The sequence below is a fragment of the Anomaloglossus baeobatrachus genome, chromosome 2, assembly GCF_048569485.1.
Source record: "Anomaloglossus baeobatrachus isolate aAnoBae1 chromosome 2, aAnoBae1.hap1, whole genome shotgun sequence".
NCBI classification, from domain to species: domain Eukaryota; kingdom Metazoa; phylum Chordata; class Amphibia; order Anura; family Aromobatidae; genus Anomaloglossus; species Anomaloglossus baeobatrachus.
The window spans coordinates 84,179,518-84,204,109 of NC_134354.1; the positions used below are offsets into that span (position 1 = coordinate 84,179,518).

The 24,592-nt window shown below is 43.6% G+C and overlaps 1 protein-coding gene across 2 annotated transcripts in view; it reads left to right on the forward strand.

Moving 5' to 3' along the window:
- EPHA6 (EPH receptor A6) overlaps window positions 1–15,236 on the forward strand; it is a 1,356,729-nt gene extending 1,341,493 nt beyond the window's left edge. For both annotated transcript variants that reach the window (XM_075335125.1, XM_075335126.1), the window contains 2 exons: window positions 5,074–5,223; window positions 13,240–15,236. In XM_075335125.1, coding sequence (XP_075191240.1) covers window positions 5,074–5,223; window positions 13,240–13,354 — 265 coding nt within the window. In that variant the 3' untranslated portion in view covers window positions 13,355–15,236. The remainder of the gene's footprint in view (window positions 1–5,073; window positions 5,224–13,239) is intronic.
- The last annotated feature ends 9,356 nt before the right edge of the window (window positions 15,237–24,592 follow it).

Sequence of the window (24,592 nt, forward strand, 5' to 3'; positions counted from 1 at the left end):
ATCAGCACCACCCACAGAACAGTGCACAGCCCACAGCATCACCCCTACGACCCCTCTCCACCATCCCCCCGTAAGCTACATTCAGCTTATAATAAGCACCCCTCGTTTTCCTCCCAAAGTTTCGGGAGGAAAATTGCGCCTTACAATCCGAAAACTATGGTAAGTTTTATTCATCAAAAATGCTTCAATAACACATGGTTTCATTTTTTTGCAGCATTTCTGCATTTCCTTATTGCTTTCTATTGTGAAAAAACACTGCAAAAAAGCTGAAAGAATTCACATTCTGCAGACTTAAAAAACACAGCAGTTTTCCAATTTCCACAGCAAAAAAAAGCAATTGTGTGTATGAGATTTCTGAGATCTCAGAGCTTTTACTGATAATGTAAAAAGAAGCTTTTAAGCGCCAGAAAAAAGCAGAAAAAAAACGCTGCAAAATGCAACGTGTGAATATGGCCTTAGCATGCAGAACATTTATCGAGGATTAAAGGCCGCTTTACACGCTGCGAAATCGGTACTGATATCGCTAACGTGGGTACCCGCCCCCATCGGTTGTGCGATATGGGCAAATCGCTGCCTGTGGTGCACAACATTGCCCAGACCCGTCACACTACTTACCTGCCCTGCGACGTCGCTGTGACCGGCGAACCGTCTCCTTTCTAAGGGGGCGGTTCGTTCAGCATCACAGCGACATTACAGCTGCGTCACTGAACCACCGCCCAATAGAAGCGGAGGGGCAGAGATGAGCGGGACGAACATCCCGCCCACCTACTTCCTTCCGCATTGCAGGCGGGAGGCAGGTAAGGAGAGGTTCCTCATTCCTGCGGTGTCACACGTACCGATGTGTGCTGCCGCAGAAACGAGGAACAACTTTGTTACTGCTGCAGCAACGATATTAGAGTATGGACCCCCATGTCACCGATGAGCGATTTTGCATGTTTTTGCAACGATGTAAAATCGCTCAAAGGTGTCACACGCAACGGCATCGCTAAAGCGACCGGATGTGCGTCACAAATTCCGTTACCCCAACGAGATCGCTTGAGCGATGTCGCAGCGTGTAAAGCGACCTTAACTCTTATGTTTTTCAATTCCATGTCATGGACTCTGCCATTCTGAATGCTACCAACATGGGATCCTCATTGAGTCATGGACAAACAAAAAACAGAATACTCAGGGGCAATGGGAATAAAATAACAACAAAAACTGGCCACTGTAAACTTATAACAGGTCCTCTTTAAATTATAAAACTGCCCCCTCGGTCTTTAGCTTTAAAGTGTCCACTGATGTAATCACTCAGACAGGACCAATAATGGCAGTTTAAAGAAACAAACTCTTGTAAATCTGTAGTGTATTTTCATACCTCCCAACCGTCCCGGATTCTGCGGGACTGCCCCGATTTTTCAGGTCTGTCCCGCAGCTCACAGCTGATGTCCCGGCTCCTCCCCTCAGTGCAGTGAATAAATTAAATTCTCATCAGCTCTGGATTATCAGGGCGGCTGGGACTCGAACCCGTGAACTGTGAAAGCTCATTGTTCCATAGGCAGCAGCTCTACCACTGAGCCACTGCCTGTATTGAAAGCACATAGAAAGTTTTGGTTATCTTGACCTCTATATTGCAGTTGAGAAACCAGAAGCAGATTATTCAGCTGCAAAGATGGATGGAGGTATGGATGGAGGAAGGATGGAGGGATGGAGGGAGGGATGAATGGATGGATGGAGGGATGGATGGATAGATGGAGGGATGGTTGGAGGCATGGATGGAGAGATGGATGGATGGAGGGAGGGATGGATGGATGGAGGGATGGATGGAGAGATGGATGGATGGAGGGATGGATGAATGGATGGAGAGATGGGGGGATGCAGGAAGGGATGGAGGGATGGGTGCAGGGAGAGGTGGAGAAATGGATGGATTGATGGATGCAGGGAGGGAGGGATGGATGGAGAGATGGAGGGAAGCAGGGAGGGATGGAGGGAGGAGGGATGCAGGGAGGGATGGAGAGATGGATGGATGAATAGAGGGATGGAGGGATGGATGGATATATAGATATATGATAGATACAGACATGATAGATAGACATATAGATAGATAGATAGCTAGAAAGATAAATGATAGATATATAATAGATAGAGGGATAGATAGAAAGATAGATAGATAAATCCTGCATCTCTTTGTAGGTGAAGGAAAGAGTCAGGATCATTTGTTCCCATAAAACTACTATAAAGAAATGAGGAAAAAAAAACACAAAAATATTTTTTTATATTCGCCACCTTGGATTCAAACCAGCAACTTTCAAACACATGTCGAGCAGCCCTCCTAGCTTTTCTAGCTGCTATAAGCTGTTGAGCCACTAAGCATGACAATGTCAGAGGGAGGATATATATATATGGACCTACAATGCAGCCTCTGATTACACAGGACACAGAGCTCCATTGTACAGAGCAGCGTCTCTGTGTCCTTTATTCTAGAGGGAGAGGAAAAGAGAGGTTTTTTTTCTTGTAATGAAATTACTAAAAATAATAAAAAAAATAGAATAATGTACTTTTATTAAATTTTTTTAACAAAATAATAAACATCACAAGTCAGCAAATAACATGGACATATTTGGTGTCCCTGTAATCGTAACGACCCGAACAACACAGCGATCAGATTATTTATGGGGATCGGTAAATGGCGGGAAAAGAAGGCGCAATTTATTATTTTTCTTTATTAAAACCCATAAAAAATATAATAAAAATGTATTGTTGAGCCTGTGTTCACACGAATCAGAAATGCTGCGTTTTTCTGCCGCTGTCCGCACCACGAGCGCAATAACAATCTCCTCTGATTATTGCGTGTCTGAGGTATTTTTTATGCATTGTCCCCTTATTTGATACATGTTTGTTGCAGATGTGAATCCTGAAGATTATAAAGAAAAAAACCACTAAATCTGCACAGATCAGCGGCATCTTTAGACATCAGGGGCGGAGATTTCCTGACGTCTCATCCACTTTGCTTGGGCAATTAGTCCATGTTCACATGTAGTGTAAATGCTGCATTTTTTTTCTGCTGTTTTTTGCACATATATTCTGCTGTGTTTAATTGTCCAAGCAAAGTGGATGTGATTCCATGAAAGGACGCCGCTGAACTCTGCGGTTTTGGGGCTTTTTTTTCTCTATAGGTTTCTATGTGGAGCTGAAAAAAATGCAGGAAAAAGCTTCTCTGTACAAGAAAAAAACACTTAAAAACGCAGATTCACATCTGAACCAAAAACGCATTAAATAATGGAGAAAAGGCAGAAAAAATGCAGCAAAAATGGAAAAACCAGAGAAGATTGTTATTTTGTTGTTTGGTGCAGACAACGACAGAAACAAAGAAACAGAATTTATGCAACGTGTCAACACGGCCTTATAGGCACAAATAAGCAACATGTCATATAGTGACACATAGAAATATAAGAAAATTCTGGCTGCTATGACTATTAACGAACAGTCCGAGGCATCTGCTGAATGACCCTTACTGCCAAATGGGTGCGGCTAGTAGTGTGGCTAGAGGCGTGGTCAAAAATTGCCTTTCCTTTCTTCAAAAGTTGGGAGGTATGCATTTTGTTTGTGGTTTTGGTTGTTTCCTGAGATATTTTTTTAGTATTTTTTGGTGTCTTTTTCGTTGTGTTTTCTGTATTTTTTTAGATCTATTAAACAATTAAGAAAATGCTATTGTTTTTAGAAACATCAGCAAGAGACGCAGTGTGAACATACCCTAATAACATGTTGACACTGAGGTTTTTTTCAAAGGTTTGTGCAGCAGAAGCTGACCTGAAATTTTACAAATCCTCTTCAAAATCTCAACACTACTTGAAATGTTGGAGATTATATTCAGTGTCCACTCCGAAAACTCAGCAAAAAGATCGAGTGTGAACATAACCTAAGACTGATGGGAAGATTGCTCAGCAAAAGAAAGTAGCAGTCACCACCCCAAAATACTGTACATGCTATGGGAAAAAAATAAAAAAAATCTGGCCAACATCTAGCAAAATGAGCCAAATGCGGCAACGTGCAGGCTGCTGTGACTGCAATAGAGCACATATATACAGTATATATACAGTGTATATATATATATTAACTGCTGTTAACAAAATAGAATGTATTAACAAAAATGTATTCTGCATACAAAAACCACAAAACAAATAGATGTAATAATGTAATGTAATAAATGTAAATATAATGTCTGTCTCCCCCTCTGTATATATCTCTCTGTCTCTCTCTCTCTCTCTCTATCTTTGTCTGTCTGTCTCTTTCCCTGTCTGTCTCTGACTGTCTCTGTCTCTTTCTCCATCTGTCTCAATCTATTTCCCTGTCTGTCTATCTATCTCTGTCACTTTCCCTGTCTGTCTCTTTCCCTGTCTGTCTCTTTCCCTCTCTTTCCCTCTCTTTCGCTGTCTGTCTCTTTCCCTGTGTCTGTCTCTTTGTCTGTCTCTTTATCTGTCTTTTTCTGTCTCTTACCCTGTCTGTCTCTTTCCTTCTCTTTCCCTGTCTGTCTGTTTCCCTGTGTCTGTCTCTTTGTCTCTTTACCTGTCTGTGTCTGTCTCTTAACCTGTCTCTCTCTTTCTCTGTCTGTCTCTTTCCCTGTCAGTCTGTCTCTTTGTGTCTGTCTCTTACCCTGTCTATGTCTGTTTCTTACCCTGTCTGTGTCTGCCTCTTTCCCGGTCTGTGTCTGTCTCTCTCCCTGGCTGCATTGTGACACGCCAACATTCCATTTAAGGGCGTGGCTGCGCATTCTTCTGAAGCTCTGGCTGCACTGTGGCTCCCAGCACCATTTGCTTTAATGGAGGCAGGTTTTTTGGTGAATAACTGTAAAGAGCGGGGTTAAAATTTCCCCTCAAAACATAGCCTATGACGCTCTCGGGGTCCAGACGTGTGTGCAAAATTTTGTGGCTGTAGCTGCGACGGTGCGGATGCCAATCCCGGACATACATACACACATTCAACTTTATATATTAGATATATATATATATATATATACACACATATATTTACCATCTGTTTTATATTGTTTTCCTATTTAATACCTTAATTCTGTCCTTTTTCTCTTTTCTCCAGCTTACCGGAGTCACCTGGGGAGACACCAGAATATCACTTCTATGTCACAGTCACAGAGTGGCTAGACTCTATAAAGATGGGTCAGTACGCTACTAATTTCATTGCAGCTGGGTTCACAACGTTGGACTTGGTTTGCAGAATGAGCATTGAGTAAGTAATTTTGAAATACGACAGAAACATCAGGATCAGTGCTTTAGTAGCACTTGGATTATCCTCTTAGTACAATATGATGTCTTTGTACATCATTGCAGTTGTTTTCATGTATGGGGGTGGTCAGGAGCTGAGCTCTCCCCACAAGTGATAGGTTAATGCTGCATACTGCATAGCTCCAGTTACTACTGTTAACCATTTAAATGACAACAACATCTAAATGGTTAACAGCAACACATTTGAATGTAATGGTCGCCAATGCTTGCACTCACTGGCTCACATTTGGCCCTGCAATGCAGGTTAGCAATTAGTTACCATGCCAGCGGGGGACTACTGAAGACCCTCATCACTGCCATCTTGGAACTGCAGTGAAGCTCAGCTACTGCCTGAGCTTCATCAGAGAGCTAAATTTTCACTATATACTGCAATACTGTGGTATTGCAGCATACTGTATACAGTGTGTCCACCCATATCCTCTGCACCGCCATAAACTTGACAACGGCTGCAGCTATAGGAGTAGAAGTGGTGTCTAGGTATAGTAAAGTAGCCATGCGCTATGCAATGGAATCACCTATAGCGCCACCCGAGTTAGCATTTTTATCTCGAAAACGGAATGAGATAGAGAAAAAAAATGAATTAAAAAATTGTAGGGCATCATCAATTCAATACAAATCGACACCTTGCATACAGAAATGCTATGATTAGAACGTGTAATACTCACAAGGCTGCGGACATGAAGCGATACCTCATGGAGACCTTCCTACAAGTCATTGGGTATGGTGAATGCGTGGAGTGGCCTCCACGCTCACCTGACCTGACCCCATTGGATTTCTTTCTGTGGGGTCACATCAAACAGCAGGTGTATGCGACCCCTCCACCAACATTGCAGGACCTACAACGACGCATCACAGATGCTTGTGCAAACATGTCACCCAGGGCCGGATTATAGGCGGGGCAGGCGGGGCTGGAGCCCAGGGGCCCCCACCAAAAGAGCTTCTAAGGGGGCCCCCACCATACTTGGCACTAGGCACCTGTCAGCATTTTTTTTTCACACCCTCTCCCCCTCCGTAAAGACAGTCTAATAAATCAGCTGTGTTTTCGGGGGGGGGGGGGGGCACCGCTATTTATTTGCATATGCGTCTTTAAGACGCAAAAACAAACTGCGGGCACAGGACGCTGATTGACCTCGGAAGTACCAGCGGCCGCTTGAACTTCCGGGGTCAGAGGTGTGCTAATGCTCCCTGCTATGTGCTGCGGCCGTACCTAGAAGCAGGGGCACGGTGTGGTGGGCCGCTGTCTGCTGTCCCCGCTGCGCTCCTTACATGCCAGGCACACTAGCAGGAGCAGGAGGCAGCGAGCTGTGCCGGCTCTGCTGTGTGCCGGCTCTGCTGTGTGCCGGCTCTGCTGTGTGCCGGCTCTGCTGTGTGCCGGCTCTGCTGCGTGCCGGCTCTGCTGCGTGCCGGCTCTGCTGTGTGCCGGCATGTACACTGCAGAGGAGCGCAGCAGAGCCGATTACCGCAGCTTCCTGTTTCCGTTCCTATTCAAATGTATTTGCGTCTTTCAGACGTAAATACATTTGAACAGCGCACCGGGACTGGGCCCCGCCCCCGACGTGCAGCAACGTGATGAGATCAGCAGCTTGCTGACATCATCACAGTGCTGCCGGCGCCACACTGGGGACATGAGGAAGCGAGCGCTCCATGAAGGAGCTGAAGAGACAGGTGTAATTAATGGGGATGAGTGAGGAGGGGCAGAGGACACAGAACGGGGAACATTTGTGAAGGAACACAGCTCTGTGACAGGCAGAGGAGGAGCACTGTATTCCGAGGGAGGGGGGGAGGGAGGCAGGAGTGTGTAGGGATGGAGCAGTGTAATTTGTGTGTGCAGGGCTGAATTGTGTGTGGGGGGAGGGGTAATGGAGGGTGCATTGTATTGTGTGTGGAGGGAGGGGTAATGGAGGGTGCACTGTATTGTGTGTGGGGGGGAGGGGTAATGGAGGGTGTATTGTGTGTGGGGGGAGAGGTCATGAGGGGTGCATTGTATTGTGTGTGTGTGTGTGGGGAGAGAGGTAATGGGGGGTGCATTGTATTGTGTGTGGGGAGAGGGGTAATGGGGGGTGCATTGTATTGTGTGTGGGGAGAGGGGTAATGGGGGGTGCATTGTATTGTGTGTGGGGAGAGGGGTAATGGGGGGTGCATTGTATTGTGTGTGGGGAGAGGGGTAATGGGGGGTGCATTGTATTGTGTGTGGGGAGAGGGGTAATGGGGGGTGCATTGTATTGTGTGTGTGTGTGTGTGTGGGGGGGGAGGGGTAATGTGTGTGGGGGGAGGGGTAATGGGGGTGCATTGTATTGTGTGTGGGGGGAGGGGTAATGGGGGTGCATTGTATTGTGTGTGTGTGTGTAGGGGGAGGGGTAATGGGGGGTGTATTGTGTGTGTGTGTGTGTGTGTGTGTGTAGGGGGAGGGGTAATGGGGGGTGTATTGTATTGTGTGTGGGGAGGGGTAATGGGGGGTGCATTGTATTGTGTGTAGGGGTAATGGGGGGTGCATTGTATTGTGTGTGTGTGTGTGTAGGGGTAATGGGGGGTGCATTGTATTGTGTGGGGGTAATGGGGGGTGCATTGTATTATATGTGTGTGTGTGTGTGTGTAGGGGTAATGGGGGTTGTATTGTGTGTGTAGGGGTAATGGGGGGTGCATTGTATTGTGTGTGTGTGTGTGTAGGGGTAATAGGGGGTGCATTGTATTGTGTGTGTGTGTGTGTGTGTGTAGGGGTAATGGGGGGTGCATTGTATTGTGTGTGGGGAGAGGGGTAATGGGGGGTGCATTGTATTGTGTGTGTGTGTGTAGTGGTAATGGGGGGTGTATTGTGTGTGTGTGTGTGTGTGTGTGTGTGTGTAGGGGTAATGGGGGGTGCATTGTAGTGTGTGCGTGTGTGTGTGTAGGGGTAATGGGGGGTGCATTGTAGTGTGTGCGTGTGTGTGTAGGGGTAATGGGGGGTGCATTGTAGTGTGTGCGTGTGTGTGTAGGGGTAATGGGGGGTGCATTGTATTGTGTGTGCGTGTAGGGGTAATGGGGGGTGCATTGTATTGCGCGTGTGTGTGTGTGTGTGTGTGTGTGTGTGTAGGGGGTGATGGGGGGTGCATTGTAGTGTGTGTGTGTGTGTGTGTCAGAGATGTGTGTGTAAGAAGCAGTACTGTGTGTGTATATATGAATTAGAGCAGTCTGTGCGCCCCCCCCCCCCCCGAACTATATGGGTTCCCCAGAGCGCTATGTCACCCATCGCAGTGATGAGTACACCACCAGAGCTGTTTGCCACTCCAGTAACGTCTATGCCCCCTGCCCCTCCTGTAATGTATATATCGTAGCCCCCAGCCCCTCCTGTGATGTATATACAGCAGTGCTGTCAGTGTGCAGTCATGTGTGTTAGTGACAGCCATCGTGAAACAGCCACATGTCCTGAAGGAGCTGGACGGAAACAAGCGGGAGAGGTGAGTGAGGCTGCTGGCGACTTTCCCATATTAATACCTGTAAGGGCTCATGCGCACGTAACTGCTGAATATTCTGCAGCGATTTGACAGCACATGTGCGCGTCAAATCGCTTCAGAATCACTGCATAATGGATGCAGTTTTTCTGTACAAAAAAAGCCGATTTCATGCGCTCTGGCTGCTGCCCCCACCATAGACAGAGCAGGGGCTGCATCCATAGCGCACGGAATAATTGACATGCTCATTTTATGAACGCACAGATTTGGGTCAACATTTTAGCACCCAAATCGCTGCGTTCATAAAAGCAATGGGTGCACGTATCATGCACAATCTACATAGATTGTATAGGGGACGCAGGACGCATGCATTTACACTGCAGTGCTATACGCAGCGTAAATGCATGTAATTACGCAACGTGCGCACGACCCCTAATGCGTCTGTGTCTGCATGTATGTCAGTGTATATGACTGTGCATATATTTGTCTGTTTATATGTATTTTTCTGAATTTGTCTTCAAATATGTATATGTACGTATGCGTGTATGTGTATGTGCGTGTCTGTGTGTGGATGGGGTCCACTGAGACTCTTTCTCCCGGAGGCCACAAAACCCTGGAGCCGGCCCTGGCTGCCTTAACATTGGGATCAATAAAAAATATGTGACAAAAGCGAGCTTTACACGCTACAATATATCTAACGATGTGTCGGCGGGGTCACGTCGTAAGTGACGCACATCCGGCATCGTTAGTGATATTGTAGTGTGTGACAGCTACGTGCGACCCTGATTGTGCGTTAAAACGTTGATTGCATACACGTCGTTCATTTTCTAAAAATTGAACGTCTCTTTGTTCATCGTTCTTGAGGCAGCACACATCGCTCCATGTGACACCCCGGGAACGATGAACTGCAGCTTACCTGCGTCCCGCCGGCAATGCGGAAGGAAGGAGGTGGGCGGGATGTTTACGTCCCGCTCATCTCCGCCCCTCCGCTTCTATTGGCCGGCCGCTGTGTGACGTCCCTTTCACTTCAGGAAGTGGATGTTCGCCGCCCACAGCGAGGTCATTTGGAAGGTAAGTACGTGTGACGGGGGTTAATCGTTTGTGCGACACGGGCAACAAATTGCCTGTTCCGCACATACGATGGGGGCGTGTGCGATCGCATACGAGATCGAAATGTGTAAAGCAGCCTTAACTCTACTTTCTGTGTGTAAGTGGACAGCTGTGATTTATCCTGGACTGTATCTGTATCGTAGTGCTGTAAATCTGAATGTGGCAGAACAGGATAAGATAAATGTTCATTGGATTTATATCTAAATGCTACGGTTCGTGCTCTACTGTTATGGCTAAAAATGTTAACGTTATGGGGCCCCCACCAGATTTTCTGCCCAGGGGCCCCCACCAACCTTAATCTGGCCCTGATGTCACCTACCATAATGCACAACGTGAAGCAAGATACAGTATGCTGTCCAGAGTCCAGATGTACATTGTAGCTGACAGTGGCCACTTTGAGCATCAAAGTTAAATGAGCGCCATATGCGTGACCAGCATTCATTTTGGGGGGGGGTCATTGGTTTCATATCATACCATTTCTGTATGCAAGGTGTTGATTCGTATTGAATTGATGATGTCCTATAACTTTGTAATTCACTTTTTTTCTCTATCTTGTTCCGTTTTCGAGATAAAAATGCTAAATCCGTTGTTTTCCACCAGGTGGCGCAATAGGTGGTTTCATTGCGTAGTGCATGGCTACTTTACTATACCTAGACACCACTTCTATGCCTATAGCGGCCGCCGTTCTCATGTTAATGGCGGTGGACAGGATATGGGTGGACACACAGTATAGAATATCACAAAAGTGAGTACACCACTCACATTTTTGTCAATTTTTTTATTGCATCTTTTCTTGGAGCAACACTAAAGACAATATAGTCAGTGTACAGCTTGTATAACAATGTAAATTTGGTGCCCTCTAAATAACTTGTGTGGATATTCCATAAATGTGATGCTATCAGTATAGAAAATTGAAGAAAGTAAATGAACATCAAAGATGTAGGATGAATGCAAGGCACAACCCAAGAGGAAAACACAAATGGAAGGTGTTACTTTTTTCAAATCAAGGCTATCCAAGCATCTCTATTACCTGAAAGATGTACCTTGGCACGACAAATCTATTGGAAACCAAGTAATGTAATATGTCTGCATGGATGGAAAATTTATCTATTGTTTTATTGTTTGAGTTATGAAGCCATGAAAAAAAGATCCATACATGATACGCTATATACAGTCATGTTCAAAAGTGTTGGCACCCTTTAAATTTTTCCAGAAAATGAAGTATTTTTCTCAGAAAATGATTGGAATTACACATGTTTTGTGATATACATGTTTTTTCTTTTGTATGTATTGGAGCAAAACAAAAAAAAAAACAGGAAAAACATGAAAATTGGACATCATTTCACAAAAAATAAAAATGGGACAGACAAAATTTTTGGCACACTCACCTCAATATTTGGTTGCATACCCTTTGGAATAAATAACTGCAATAATTCACTGCCTGTAACCATCAACAGGCCTCTCACACTGGAATTTTGGACTCTTCTTTTGCAATCTGCTCCAGGTCTCTCAGTTTTGAAGGCGCCTTCTCCCAACAGCAATTTTAAGATCTCTTCACAGGTGTTCTATGGGATTTAGATCTGGACTCATTGCGCTTTGATTCCATTCATTTCTGGGGGATTTTTGAATTGTGTTTGGGGTCATTGTCCTGCTGGAAGACCCATGACCTTGGACACAGACCCTGCTTTCTGACACTGGGCACTTCATTGGGACCCAAAATCCTTTGGTAATTTTTACATTTCATGTTGCCTTGCACACAGTCAAGGCACCCAGTTCCAGAGGCAGAAAAGCAATCATAAAACATATTTGAACATCCACCATGTTTGACTGTAGGTACTGTGTTTTTTTTTATTTCTAGGACTCATTCTCTTTGCAGTAAACATTAGAATGATGTCCTTTACCAATAAGCTCTATCTTGGTCTCATCTGTGCACAAGACTCTTTCTTAGAGGCTTTTGGCTTTTTTATGTCACTGTCTCAGCAGTGGGGTCCTCCTGGGTCTCCTGCCATAGTGTTTCATTTAATTCAAATGTGGACAGATAGTTTGCGCAGACACTGATGCACCCAGAGCCTGCAAGATAGATTGAATTTCTTTGAAACTTAATTGAGGTTGCTTATCCCTGAACTATCCTGCATTGCAAATTTTCATCAATTTTTCTCTGCCACCCACTTCCAAGGAGATTAGCTCCATTGGCATGGATTGCAAATGTCTTGATTATGTTGCGCACTGTGGTCAAAAAGAACATTGAGCTCTCTGGAGATGGACTTGTAACCTTGAGATTGTTGATATTTTTCAACAATTTTGGTTCTTAAGTCCTCAGACTGTTCTCTTCTCCTCTTTCTGTTCTCCAAACAGACACACACTGTAAACACTGTCATCTTCTCGCCTTTTTATTTGGTTTCAGGTGTGATTTTCATATTGCCTACATCTGTTATTTGCGACGGGTGACTTTGAACGAGCATCATATTCTTGAAAAAAAGTTGTTTACCAAGAATTTTGGTGGTTTTGTGTGAAATCATGTCCAATTTGCCTTTTTTTATCCGATTTTTTAGTGTTGTTCAAAAGAAAATAAATGTGTATAACAAAACATGTGTAATTGCAATGATTTTCTGAGATAAATACTTCATTTTCTGGAACAATTTCAAGTGTGTCAACATTTTCGAGCATGACTGTATAATAGATACTATATTTTCCGGATTATAAGGCGCATGTTTTCCCCCCCAAAACTGTGGGTAAAATGGGGTTGCATTTTATAAGAAATGGCTTACCGGGCAGTGGTGGCCCAGGGTTGGCGATATTGAGGGGTTTTAGGAGGTGGTGTGTCACTGTAGTGAAGCAGCTCACAAGGGTCAGTGGATGGAGGATCAGCAATACTGCGGGCTCGTGGGGTATCGCGGTGGCGGACGCCATTGATCTGCCTGTGGGCTGCTTTGAATTGCCGGCGGTTGATGCAATGTACTTCAAGAAAATGGCTGCGAAGGCCAATCTGCATATGCGCTGCCTTTGCGGCCATTTTTTGAAGTCCATTGCGTCAGCCGCTGGCAATTCAATGGAGCCCACAGACCACTGGCAGATCAATGGTGCCTGCCGTCGTGCCTGCAGTATCGCCGACACTCCGTCCACTCACCCTCCAAGCCCACAGCATCGCTGACCCTCCTGAGCTGCAACAACCCTTCCTCCAAGCCTCCTGAGCCGCTCTACTACTGCAGCTCTCTCCTGGTGAGCTAATATAAGATACACTAGGATTATAAGACGGACCCTAATTTTAACAGTAAAAATGTTTTTTTCCTATTTTCCGCTTTCAAATTTGGGGTGTGTGTTATAATGTCTTATAAAACTAAAAATATGGTACATAAATAGTTCTACACCTCCTCCTATTTATCAGTGATTTGTTTCAGTAATGCTTGTTTCTTCTCCTTTAGCGACATCAGAAGAATTGGTGTCACGCTCATCGGTCACCAGAGACGAATAGTGAGCAGCATACAGACTTTGAGATTACAAATGATGCATTTACAAGAAAAGGGATTTCACGTATGAAAATAGTTGAAGCGACTGTTTTGTGCCTCAATATTTCTTTAACAGAAGAGATTCTTATTCCTCATATTGGATTCTCGCTCTTGAAACCACTGGACTCTTCTGAAGAGAAAGAGAGGGAGATCTCAACTCTTCCAGACTGAAGTTTTTGAAAACTTTAAAATAGATATTTCTTCAAGTTACGGACAAGTAGAATCCTGGGCCCCACAGAAAAGACTTTTGGCAACTGATGAGTGACTACGCATGTGTGTGAAACGTTATGTGTGGCATCTTTATCCAACTGATCATGAACTCAATGGCAGTTTTGTCAACTCTAGCTTCCTTATCATGTAGCAAGACGGTGGTATCGGTCTAACCTACGGACGGCTGTTGTTTTGTAATCTTGTAGCGAATATAAATTGTGCATATTAAAATAAAAGAAAATGCAGAAAATATAGAAACAGTATTTTAGGTGAATTTTGGATCTAGTGTTTTTATTGTATCTATTAAAGGGTTTGTCTAGTTTAGAAAACCTACTTTAAATTAAATAATAGAAGCGGGTCTCCCACTCAGGTCTGCAATCAGCCAAAGCAGACGAGTGTTTCTAGCTTTCGAAGATACAAGTCTAGGAATTACATGGACAGTTCATTTATTTCAATAGGACTTGTGTAATTCCTAGTCTCTCCTGTGGGAGTGCTGTTGGGAAATTCAACACCTGCCACCAAGATGGCCCACAGATCAAAGCTGGAAGTCCCAATAGTGGGATTTATGGACCCTTCTTACAAAAATGGGATGACTAAAAGTTGACAAGCCCTTTAATATCATACAATAAAGAAAGACAATGTATTTAGAGATGATTTGGAGTTTTGGTACTACTGAAGCAAGGGGCACTTTATTACCATCCGATGTCACTAGTTTCTGATGAAAGCAGGAGGAGGACACTGAATTAACTTTTAATGGCTGCCTCCGTTATGTGTAGGTCACGGGTACAATGTGGATATCCAAAATTTTAGCTGCTAATGTTTTTTTTTCCTTTATTTTTTTGGGAGAACAGTAAATAATATATCTACATTGGTTTGATATAGTGAGCTTGTGTGTATGGATATTTGAGGTAATTAACAAAGTGTACTTCCTGAGGCCCAGGATTGAATTGTCCATGTAATCGATACTCTATATTCTTGTACTTTTACAGTTTAGAACCGAAAAAAAAAATCTTTGTCTTCTAGTGTTTTTACTTCATCTATGCCTCAGAAATCCTTTCAGTAAAAAAAAAAAAATATAAAAATGATGCAAGAGAGCTTTGCTAGTCTTCTAAGCAGCCAGGACAAGGACCTTCCTGTCCATTGTTTTTTTAGAGAATATATTAAAAGCACATGGTAAAATATACAATAGGACATAGATTATATATAAATGTTTAAAACTCCATGTCTTTCATGGTTTAGTATGGGTATCATAAAGATCTATTTTGTTGGCGAGTACCACTTTCTTTTCCTTTCTCATGTATAGTGGCATATAGTGCCTTTTACAGGGTCTGTCATATTACCATAGGATTGCTGCTTTTGAAAGACCCAATAAAAGTTCTCTTCAAGGTCAATTCAAGGTTACTACTTGATATTTTATTTCTGTGCTTCTTCTACCAATACAAATGGTACACCATATGGTCAACCCATGACGCCCAGGTACAGAGCAACTGAGATAGCCATCCATCATCATTTATACGCAGCTAAAATAGGATTATCACATAGGAGGAAAAACCGCTCCTTCTAGGTTAAGTCAGTGAGATATGGCAGATCTTTTGTGATTCAGATTAGGTCTAAAGAAAAAAGTCTTGGTACTGTGTTAGCCAGTTGAAAAATGGTTGATTGCTCTCAGTGAGAGAAATAGAATTATAATCTTGTAGTTCTGATACCTTTTAATGGCTAACTAAAATAAAATAAAATGGTGTTACAGAGCAAGCTTTCGAGACTCCTTAGGTCTCTTCATCAGGCATGGTATAACAAAATATCTGAAGAAACATATATATACACAAATAGAGCAGAGGCGGTATAATAAAAGGGCATTTAGATAAACAAACACTAAGCTTAGAAAGTGAGTGCTTAATTAGCTTTGATTAGTGGTGTGAAAATGTTATTGTCCCAATATCCATGTAGGATCAGAGGCCTGGTGCCCTCACCATCTCTAGAGCAGACTCCTCAGATTTTGTAGTTGTTCGGACTCGGTCCAGGTTATTAAGATGTCATTCATGTAATGAATAGGTCAATGGTTTGATGATAAAAAGTCATTGTCCAGTTTAGCCATGAAAAGGCTGGCATATTGCGGTGCCATTTTGCTACCCATAGCAGTTCCTGTGCGTTGTAACTATAGCTCCTTGCCAAAAGAGAAAAAGTTGTGCGTGAGGATACAAAATCTGAGGAGTCTGCTCCAGAGACTGTGAGGGCACCAGACCTCTGATTTTACATGGATATTAGGACAATAAAACTCTCACACCACTAATCAAAGCTAATTAAAGACTCACTTTCTATGCTCAGTGTTTGTTTGTTTAAATGTCCTTTTATTATACCACCTCTGCTCTTTGTGTATATATTTGTATTTCTTCAGATATTTTGTTATACCATGCCTGATGAAGAGACCTAAGGAGTTTCGAAAGCTTGCTCTGTAACATCTTCTTATTTCATTTTAGCTAGCCATTAAAAAGGTATCAGAACTACAAGATTATAATTCTGTTTCTCTCACTGAGATTAGGTCTAAAACATTGGTAATGAAGTTGGACTTGTATTACCTTTTGGTAGGATAGGCAATTGTCGAGAGTCCAATCACCGATTATTGGAACCTTGGTCCCAAGGCCCGTAAACCTTAATGCTCCATCAAAATGAGGGGAAGGTTAAATAAGCAGTGCTACAGATGTACATGGCACACAAGGTAATGGCTCCTATAGTACTTGCCGGTCCCCAAGGCTGCTCTACTCAAAACACTCCTCACTGTGATGTGTTGAACTTTGTAGTCATTAAACAGTTAAGGAGAGCTCAGAAAAAGACAGATAAAAACTCTACTATCAGGACTACCTCACTGTCGGATTTTCGATTAACTCATTCATGCTGCAGCCAGGAATAAACAGTGCAACACAGAAAATATAGAAGACAAAAAGGTACAAAAAATTTGAAAGGAACCTGAGAACAAGGTATACCCCCATAAAGTGTTAGGGCAGTATCAGCCTTCAAATGATGTCTTTAGTCTTAATGTGTGTCTTCTACATTTTCTGCAAAACGGAGGTTTAAAGGACACCTAATAGGTCCCCCATGCCCTTCCACTCACCAGCATTTATATATTTATTAATAAATACCCTTCTAATGAGCCCTTTATACCACCTGAATCTTTAACACATATTGAAAAAAGTATTTATAAAATCTTTTTTTCATATGTAAATTAGCCATTTGACTCGTCCATGGGGCACTAGTTTCCCAGACTAGTTGGCCCTCTCCAAATGTTAATGTTATCACGTCCCTGAGAGGGCCGGCATCATCACCTGTGCTCTACACGTCTTGCGCATGTGAGTGGCCTTTTTCAGTAACAACCTTGGGCCTATGAAGCTGAGTGTACACTTCACGGCTTTAGAGAGGCACACTGTTCTTGTCCGGAAGTGAAATCGCCATCTTCTTCAATTCCGAACATTGCATTGCTTCTCTGAAGCTGGGAAGCGAACGCCCAGCTTCAGAGGCTCAATGTTGTTAGTGAAAAAGACCGTGCGCCAGTGCAGGATTTGTAGAGAACTGGCGATAACGTTAGCTCTCTGCAAATCATGTTATAGCACCCAAAGGGGTGTCATAACATGAGGAGAGGACCAACTAGTCTGGGGAACTAATGCTTCAACGACTAGTCAAAGGGCTAATTTACATATGAAAAACAGACTTTATAAAGACCTTTTTTCATTGTGTTTAGGTGTCATGCAGTATAAAGAACTTGTTAGGCAGTGATATATATAGTTGAACCCAGAAGTTTACATACACTATCTAAAGACACATCTGCATGTTTTTCTCACTATCTGACATGAAATCATAATAAACCGTTCCCATTTTAGGATTACCAAAATTAATTATATACTGTATTTGCAAAATGCCAGAATAATGACAAACAATGTTTTAAGGCATTTTCATTACTTTCTGCAAAGTCAAAAGTATACATACATTTCATTAGTATTTGGTACCATTGCCCTTAATCTGACAGAACTGGGAAAACTGAGCCATGTTTGTAGGTCGCCTTACTCGCACCGGCCGTTTCAGCTTTGCCCATAAATTTTCAATAGGATTGAGATCAGGGCTTTGTGATGGCCACTCCAAGGCATTGATTTCATTATCCTTAAGTCACTTTGTGGCTTTTATTGTAATTTAATGTCAGATAGTGCGAAGAACATATATTTTTAGACACTTTATGTAAACCTCTTGTTTCAACTGTATATAAATGTTGGTGGGATAGAAGGCATTGGGAACCTGTTAGGCTTTTGTTAATTATGGCGGCTCTCCCAATCCTGTTCCTGGTGTGCTTGACTCTGATCTAGTTCAGGAGCACCATAACTCATCTCTGAATGTAGTTGACACATCCCACGCAACATGACTGACAAACAATCTTGTGTAGAGATAAGAGGGGAGATGAGTGGAGGGCTGACTTTGTTCTCCTCCCTGTTCTGTTGGTTTACCAGTCATGTTGTGGGTAGGTGCGATGGAGAGCAGAGACGAGTGACAGCGACTGGCACACTAAGATTTAACTCCAGTTTTGCAGCAAATACATAAACATATATTCAGAATAAAGACATTGTTACAAGCATCATTAGGAGGCTGATAGAGCCCTAACATTTTATGGAGGTAAATCCTGCTAAATGTTTTCCTTTAAACAAGCCTATTTGTAAAAATGATTTTTAGCCTAAAATACTTGCATTTAAATAGAAAAATGATCCCAAGAGTGTCCATATCTTTTCACAGTGTAAACAGATTTAGATAGTCTTAAAGTATACAAAAGTTTACAAAATCTCTCTTTACAATGTTCGGCCCTCATTAGCCTCATATAATGGGCTATCTAGAGCTAAAGCATTTGTGGTATTTCCACAGGAGATATATAGATGATCTCACCTGATGAGAGAATGGGGCCTGGCATGTGGCTGTCTACATTTATGTCTATGAGAGAGAGAACCTGATATTAAAAACAAGATGGACCCCATCCTGGTAATTTCTGTACAATAGATGTCAAATATAACATCCCACCTGATTGTTAGGGCTCACTCACATGAGCATATAAATTGGATGAGTGCAATCAGATAACAAGAGGGACTGCATTTCTTTTTTTAGCTGTATTCAGCATGAAAAAGGAAATCACAGTTTTGACTCTGAAATCAGTACAGTGTGAGAAAAAAAATCTGATGCCATATTGCCTGTCAGTATGGCATTGGATTTATATGGATACATTACAGTTCTGTTAGATGGGAAACTGTAAAGGGTCCTGTAAAAGATTAATAAAGTAAAAAAAAATGGATTGTATATGGACAGCACAAAGTGAGAAAAAAAATCATCCCACTTTTCTGGATGAGAATGGGATCGATATTTTATACACTTGTGTGACCCCAGCCTTTGTCAGGGGTTATTCTGCTTGATATTAATGACCCGTTTTAGTGAAATACTACCTAGAGGCTCAACACATGACAGCTAAGGACAATGTAGTAAAAGGGAGTGGGCCATTCCCTTTATGATAGATTATTAGCTTTTAAAGAAGTGATCTTATTGAGGTGGCCCCTATTTTGAGTTTTGCTTTTATGATTTTTGGTTTGCCTCTGGTTTTCCTTTCCTGCACCAATCAGAAATCTTGATTGAGGAAATTAAACAAAATGCACTTTCCAGAACTATCATTTATTGAATGAACTTTAATACCCTATACGATCAACAAGGAAGTGGAATACATTTAAAATGTAAAAAGGTACAATAGGACAACCCATGTTTTAGTCCATCTATTGGTGTTAAAGATAAGCAGACGTGTGGACTTAATGGCTAAGCAATATAAACTGCCGCTCACCAGAGAACCCACTACCTCTTAACCTTGATCCACCCAACATCCCACCACCTGGGCACAAGAACCTTTTACTTACTTTTAGGGTATGTGCACATGGAAGTTTTTGAGGAGTCTCTTACAGCAGGTCCACGCCAAAAGACTGATCAGAAAGCTTGAATGACTCTTTCTCTTCATTTCTATTTACAAGACCACTTTTCTGGTCATATGTTCAGCCTTTTGAGCGTTTTTCTTCTGCTTCAGGTTTTGAAAAATGTCTGGTGGGAGAAATGAAAATGCATGTCATTTTTCTTTAAGGTGTCTCCCGATGGAAAACGCTCCAAACTAAGAAACTTTCAATAAAAATCCTGCAAAAAAAACACATCAGGAAAAAAACTCTCTAAAATTTGAAGGGTATATGCACATGGTCTTTAAAAGGCAGATCCGCCAAGGCTCTCCTAAACAAAGCCGCTTCGGGAAAGAGCCGGCGGTCTTTTTTCCTGATGCAGCTCAGCTGGCGTTTTTTCCATTCTTTTTGCTGAGTCCTCTTTCTACAAATTAGGCTACAATCAGTGAGCAGCTTCCTGGCGGAAAACACCAAAGAATGAACATGCTACTTTTTTAACTGCTTTTAAATTTTTTTGTGGAGTCTGATAAATTAAAAAGATGTTGTGTGCCCATACCCCAACTGCGTCAGGGAATGAAAAACTCCTCCAAAAAATCCTCAGCAAAAAAATTGTTAAAGCGGTTACCACTAGAAAACTCATTTTTATCTGACTCAGAAAAACTCTCATTAGCCCATACCCTCAAAGTGAAGGTCATTAACGATCTAAGCAGGACAGATTCTTTGTGCTTCAGCTTTAGAAATCTATGAGAATGAATTCAACCAATGCGTACCTCTGATTTTATATGGAGGTATATAGAGATGTTTTCTTGGTGATAGCAATGTTTGTTAGGTACAGATAGAACATGTTAGCAAGAGTGATGATCGGGCACTACCATGCTCGGGTGCTCAGTACTAATAACTAGTGATGAGCGGGCACTACCATGCTCGGGTGCTCAGTACTAATAACTAGTGATGAGCGGGCACTACCATGCTCGGGTGCTCAGTACTAATAACTAGTGATGAGCGGGCACTACCATGCTCGGGTGATCAGTACTAATAACTAGTGATGAGCGGGCACTACCATGCTTGGGTGCTCGGTACTAATAACTAGTGATGAGCGGGCACTACCATGCTCGGGTGCTCGGTACTCATAACTAGTGATGAGCGGGCACTACAATGCTCAGGAGCTCGACACTCTTAACTGTTGATGAGCGAGCACTACCATGCTTAGGTGCTCAGTACTGATAACTAGTGATGAGTAAGCACTACCATACTAGGGACCCATAACTAGCGATGAGCGAGTGCTACCATGCTCGGGTGCCCAGTATTCATAACTAATGATGAACGAGCACTACCATGCTTGGATGCTCGGTACTCACAACTTGTGATAAGAGGGACACTACCATGCTCAGGTGATCGGTACTTGTAACTAGTGATGAACGGACGCTACCATGCTCGGTTGCTCAGTACTCATACTGTTATAATGAGCTATTGGATGCTCGGATGGGCGTGACTCTTGTACTAGAGTATAGTGGAAGTCAAGGGGGAACTCAAGCATTTTTCCAGGAAATCTTTCGCATTGACTTCCATTATACTCAAGTACAAGAGTCGCGTCCATCCGAGCATCCAAATGCTCATTACGAGTACCGAGCACCCGAGCATGGTAGTGCTCACTCATCACTAGTTACGAGTATAGGACACCCGAGCATGGTAGTGCCCGCTCATCACTAGTTACAATTACCGAGCACTTGAGCATAGTAGTGCCCACTATTCACTAGGTACGAGTACTGAGCACCCGAGCATGGTAGTGCCCGCTCATCACTAGTTACAAGTACCGAGTACTTGACCATAGTAGTGCCCACTCCTCACTAGGTATGAGTACAGAGTACCTGAGCATGGTAGTGCCCGCTCATCACTAGTTATCAATGCTTCCTAATATTTATGTGATAACGGTGCCATAACTAATATCCATTTATATTTTCTTTGCAGCAAATTTCACATATTGATAAATTTAATATCTGCATTTTAGTTGATGGCTACATTTCTTCCACTTTACACTATATTCCGAGCATTTTGTATCCTACAGGGCATACTGTATGTGTGGATGTACCGGGGCGTTTGTGAGCTGGCACTTCACAATAAACCTGACTATGCATTCTGGGAAATAATGTGCAATAGTCTATTGACAGGGTCAATATGGACATTTAACTCTTTTATACCATGCTTATAATGAGTTGCATGTAGACAGTGGGTCAGATGGTCAATTGTTCAGAATTATGCAGCATATTAAATATCCTGTTTACTATACAGTTTACAAGTTGTGCATGTGTATATGCAATATATACATATTCACTACACTCAATAAATTCTGTGTCCATTTTCTATCGGCTGATAGTCTCCTATTGTGTCTTCTCCAACAATACAGAGAAGTAATAAATGGTGTAATGAAACCACGTGTGAATATCATCTGGTAGATTCTTGTCATCAATGTTGCGATATTTAGATAATGGTATTGCAGATTGTACAATTAAAGTCTGAATCATCTACTTCTTGGAAAGATTTCTAACAAGGTGTTAGCTGAAGTGAAGGTCAGCCAATTATCGGAATATACTACAAAGTCACATAATTAGCAATCTCCTAATATAAAAGTTACAAATCACTAATGCTCCAATGGTCATTTTAAAGGCCATGCGACCAAAGGCCAGTAGACAAGTGTATTATACACAAACTTGCCTTTATTACACATGTAAGCCCTTAACCTAAGGACACAAACATCCAACTTCATAGGGATCGTTGAAGCTGTCGGGACTTGCATCTATAATACAGGAGCATGAATGAGCCTGTCATATGTTCATATCAATGTAGTCAAAGGGAGACATTCTGATATTAAAGTGGATCTGTCACCAGACTTTACAATACATGCATTATTAAAAATTGCATTTTATAGCTCCAGCGCTCATAAAATGCTAATGTTAATATTACGGATTAAACAGTCTTTATGACACAGATTCTCAAAGTAAGTCTGTGCCACCCCTGCAGCAGACGAACCACTCGGGTCCGGGGGTCTGCTCTGGCTCGAGGGTCTCCAGACCCGGGGGCTTGCGGCCACTCAAATGTAAAGGAGGTATTTACAGGGAGGGGATAAGAGTTTGTGACACCACCCGTGGTTCGCGGTAAGGGATGTACCGCCACTGCCAATGGGAGTGCCCGGGGGAGATGGAGTGGGGCAGCCAGATGACGTTCCCTCCACGGGTAGGGGAGGCCCCGGGACTCTGGATGGTGAGATGCTGGTGTAGGGGAGCGCAGGGCTGGTTGGAAGCAGGGGAGGACCATGTACTCACTCAGGCAGTGTTGGTGATAATGCGACCGCAAAGCAGACTCTGCCAACAAGGTAAACCAAGTCTCTGGGTGCCGCTGCCCTCTTGGGGGAGCCCGTCCGGGTATCCGACCTCTATAGTACTGCCGGATGGTCTGGAGCCTGCCTCCGTGCACAAATTAGAAGTGTTCTGGTGGCCCGTTGACGTAAGGCTGTCCGGGCCTCGCTCCTTACTTGTTGGTAGTGCAGCTGTGCTTTCAAGGGCTCATGCTTGGGATTTCGGTGGGCTGTGTGGTTGGAAATCCTTATCCCCTTCGTTGCGCTAGTGCCCCTGATCTCTGAGCTTCTTAGGAACAGTTCATAAAGTCACTATCCTCCGCAGGTTAATTGCTGGGTTCCCTGAAGCTACTCCCCGACCTAAGGTCCAGTACCCCGCCGTGCTTTCGGTCCCGGATCGGTTATTAGACTCGAGCTGCTGACCGTCCTCCAAGACCAGGTCTAGGCACCCAGCCTCAAAACACTGCGACCGGGTCTCCGACTCCTCCGGGCCCAGACCACAGTCTGCGACCCAACCTCTAACTCCCAGGGAGCCACACACTCCCCTAGCTCCTCACTTCTCGAGGGCTAACACTACTCTGTTCTACTTCCCTCCCACCAGTCTGCCTGACCCTTAGGTGGGCAGCCCTATTCCAGCTTAGCAGCCCACTAGTGTGTCTGACAAGGTGCGGTGTGAGGTGTGGTTGGGATTTGGATGCGGATGGAGGCTGTACCATAGCTTGAGAACCCAGAACTATGGGGGGGGTTGAACCTTGCACTAAAGGGCAAAGAGTGCAGTACCCTGTGACGCCCTGATAGTCCAGGGGCGTCACAAGTCCACCAACCTCATCAGGTCTAAGATATCGAATTAATATATGCATTTTGTATTGTGAAATTAGTTACAACATTAATATTATATTAGCCTTATAAATTCTACAATAAGCTAAGCTCACATGTCCTGTAATCCTCTGTTAGAATGGATCCTGCAGCAATCCGTTGGCAAAAAAGTTCTGCAAACACAACTTTCTTGTCTGTTTTAAAATAATTGATTTTAGCTGGATCTGTTTTTTTAAACACTGGAGTCTATGGAAAATGGATCCGTTAATTGTTTACTATCACATCTGTTTTTCTTTCATCATTTGAAAAGGATCTGTTTTTCTTACTGGATCAGTTTCAAATGAAAGATAAATAGCAATCAGTTACAGGATCCATTCTCCATAGACGTGTCACGCTCCCCGGGTCCTCGGATCCCCTCCCCGGGTCCCCTGCTCTGATCCCCGGGTCCTCAGCTCCGCTCCCCGACTCACCTGCCACGCTCCCCGCTCTCCAGCCTCCGGTGCCCGCACTTCCCAGGCCCCCTGGTCTCCGCTCCCGGCGCCCGACGGCTTCCCAGTTCCTGGCCGGCTCCCCTGCGTCCTCCCTTCAGCTTCCTGCCCTGGCTTCTGGCACCCGGGCCGCGCGCATGCGCATTAGGGCGCGCGCGCGGTCACTGAACCTTTCTTAAAGGGCCAGTGTCAATTAACAGGAAATGATGCACTCAGGTACAGGGTATATAGGGGGTTAATGTCCAAGGGAGCGGGGCCTGTTCTTCGTGTTTTCCCAAGCTAGGAGTCAGGTCTCCTTGTGTTCTATGAGATACTTACCTCTCTGTCTTCTAGAGCCGATCCTGCAACGCCATCCGGTCCTGCTGTATCTCGAACCCCGAACGCTGCCCATCTGCCATCCTGACAGTCCGTACCATCTCGGATCCCTGCGGTGACCCGTCATCTCGCTCCAA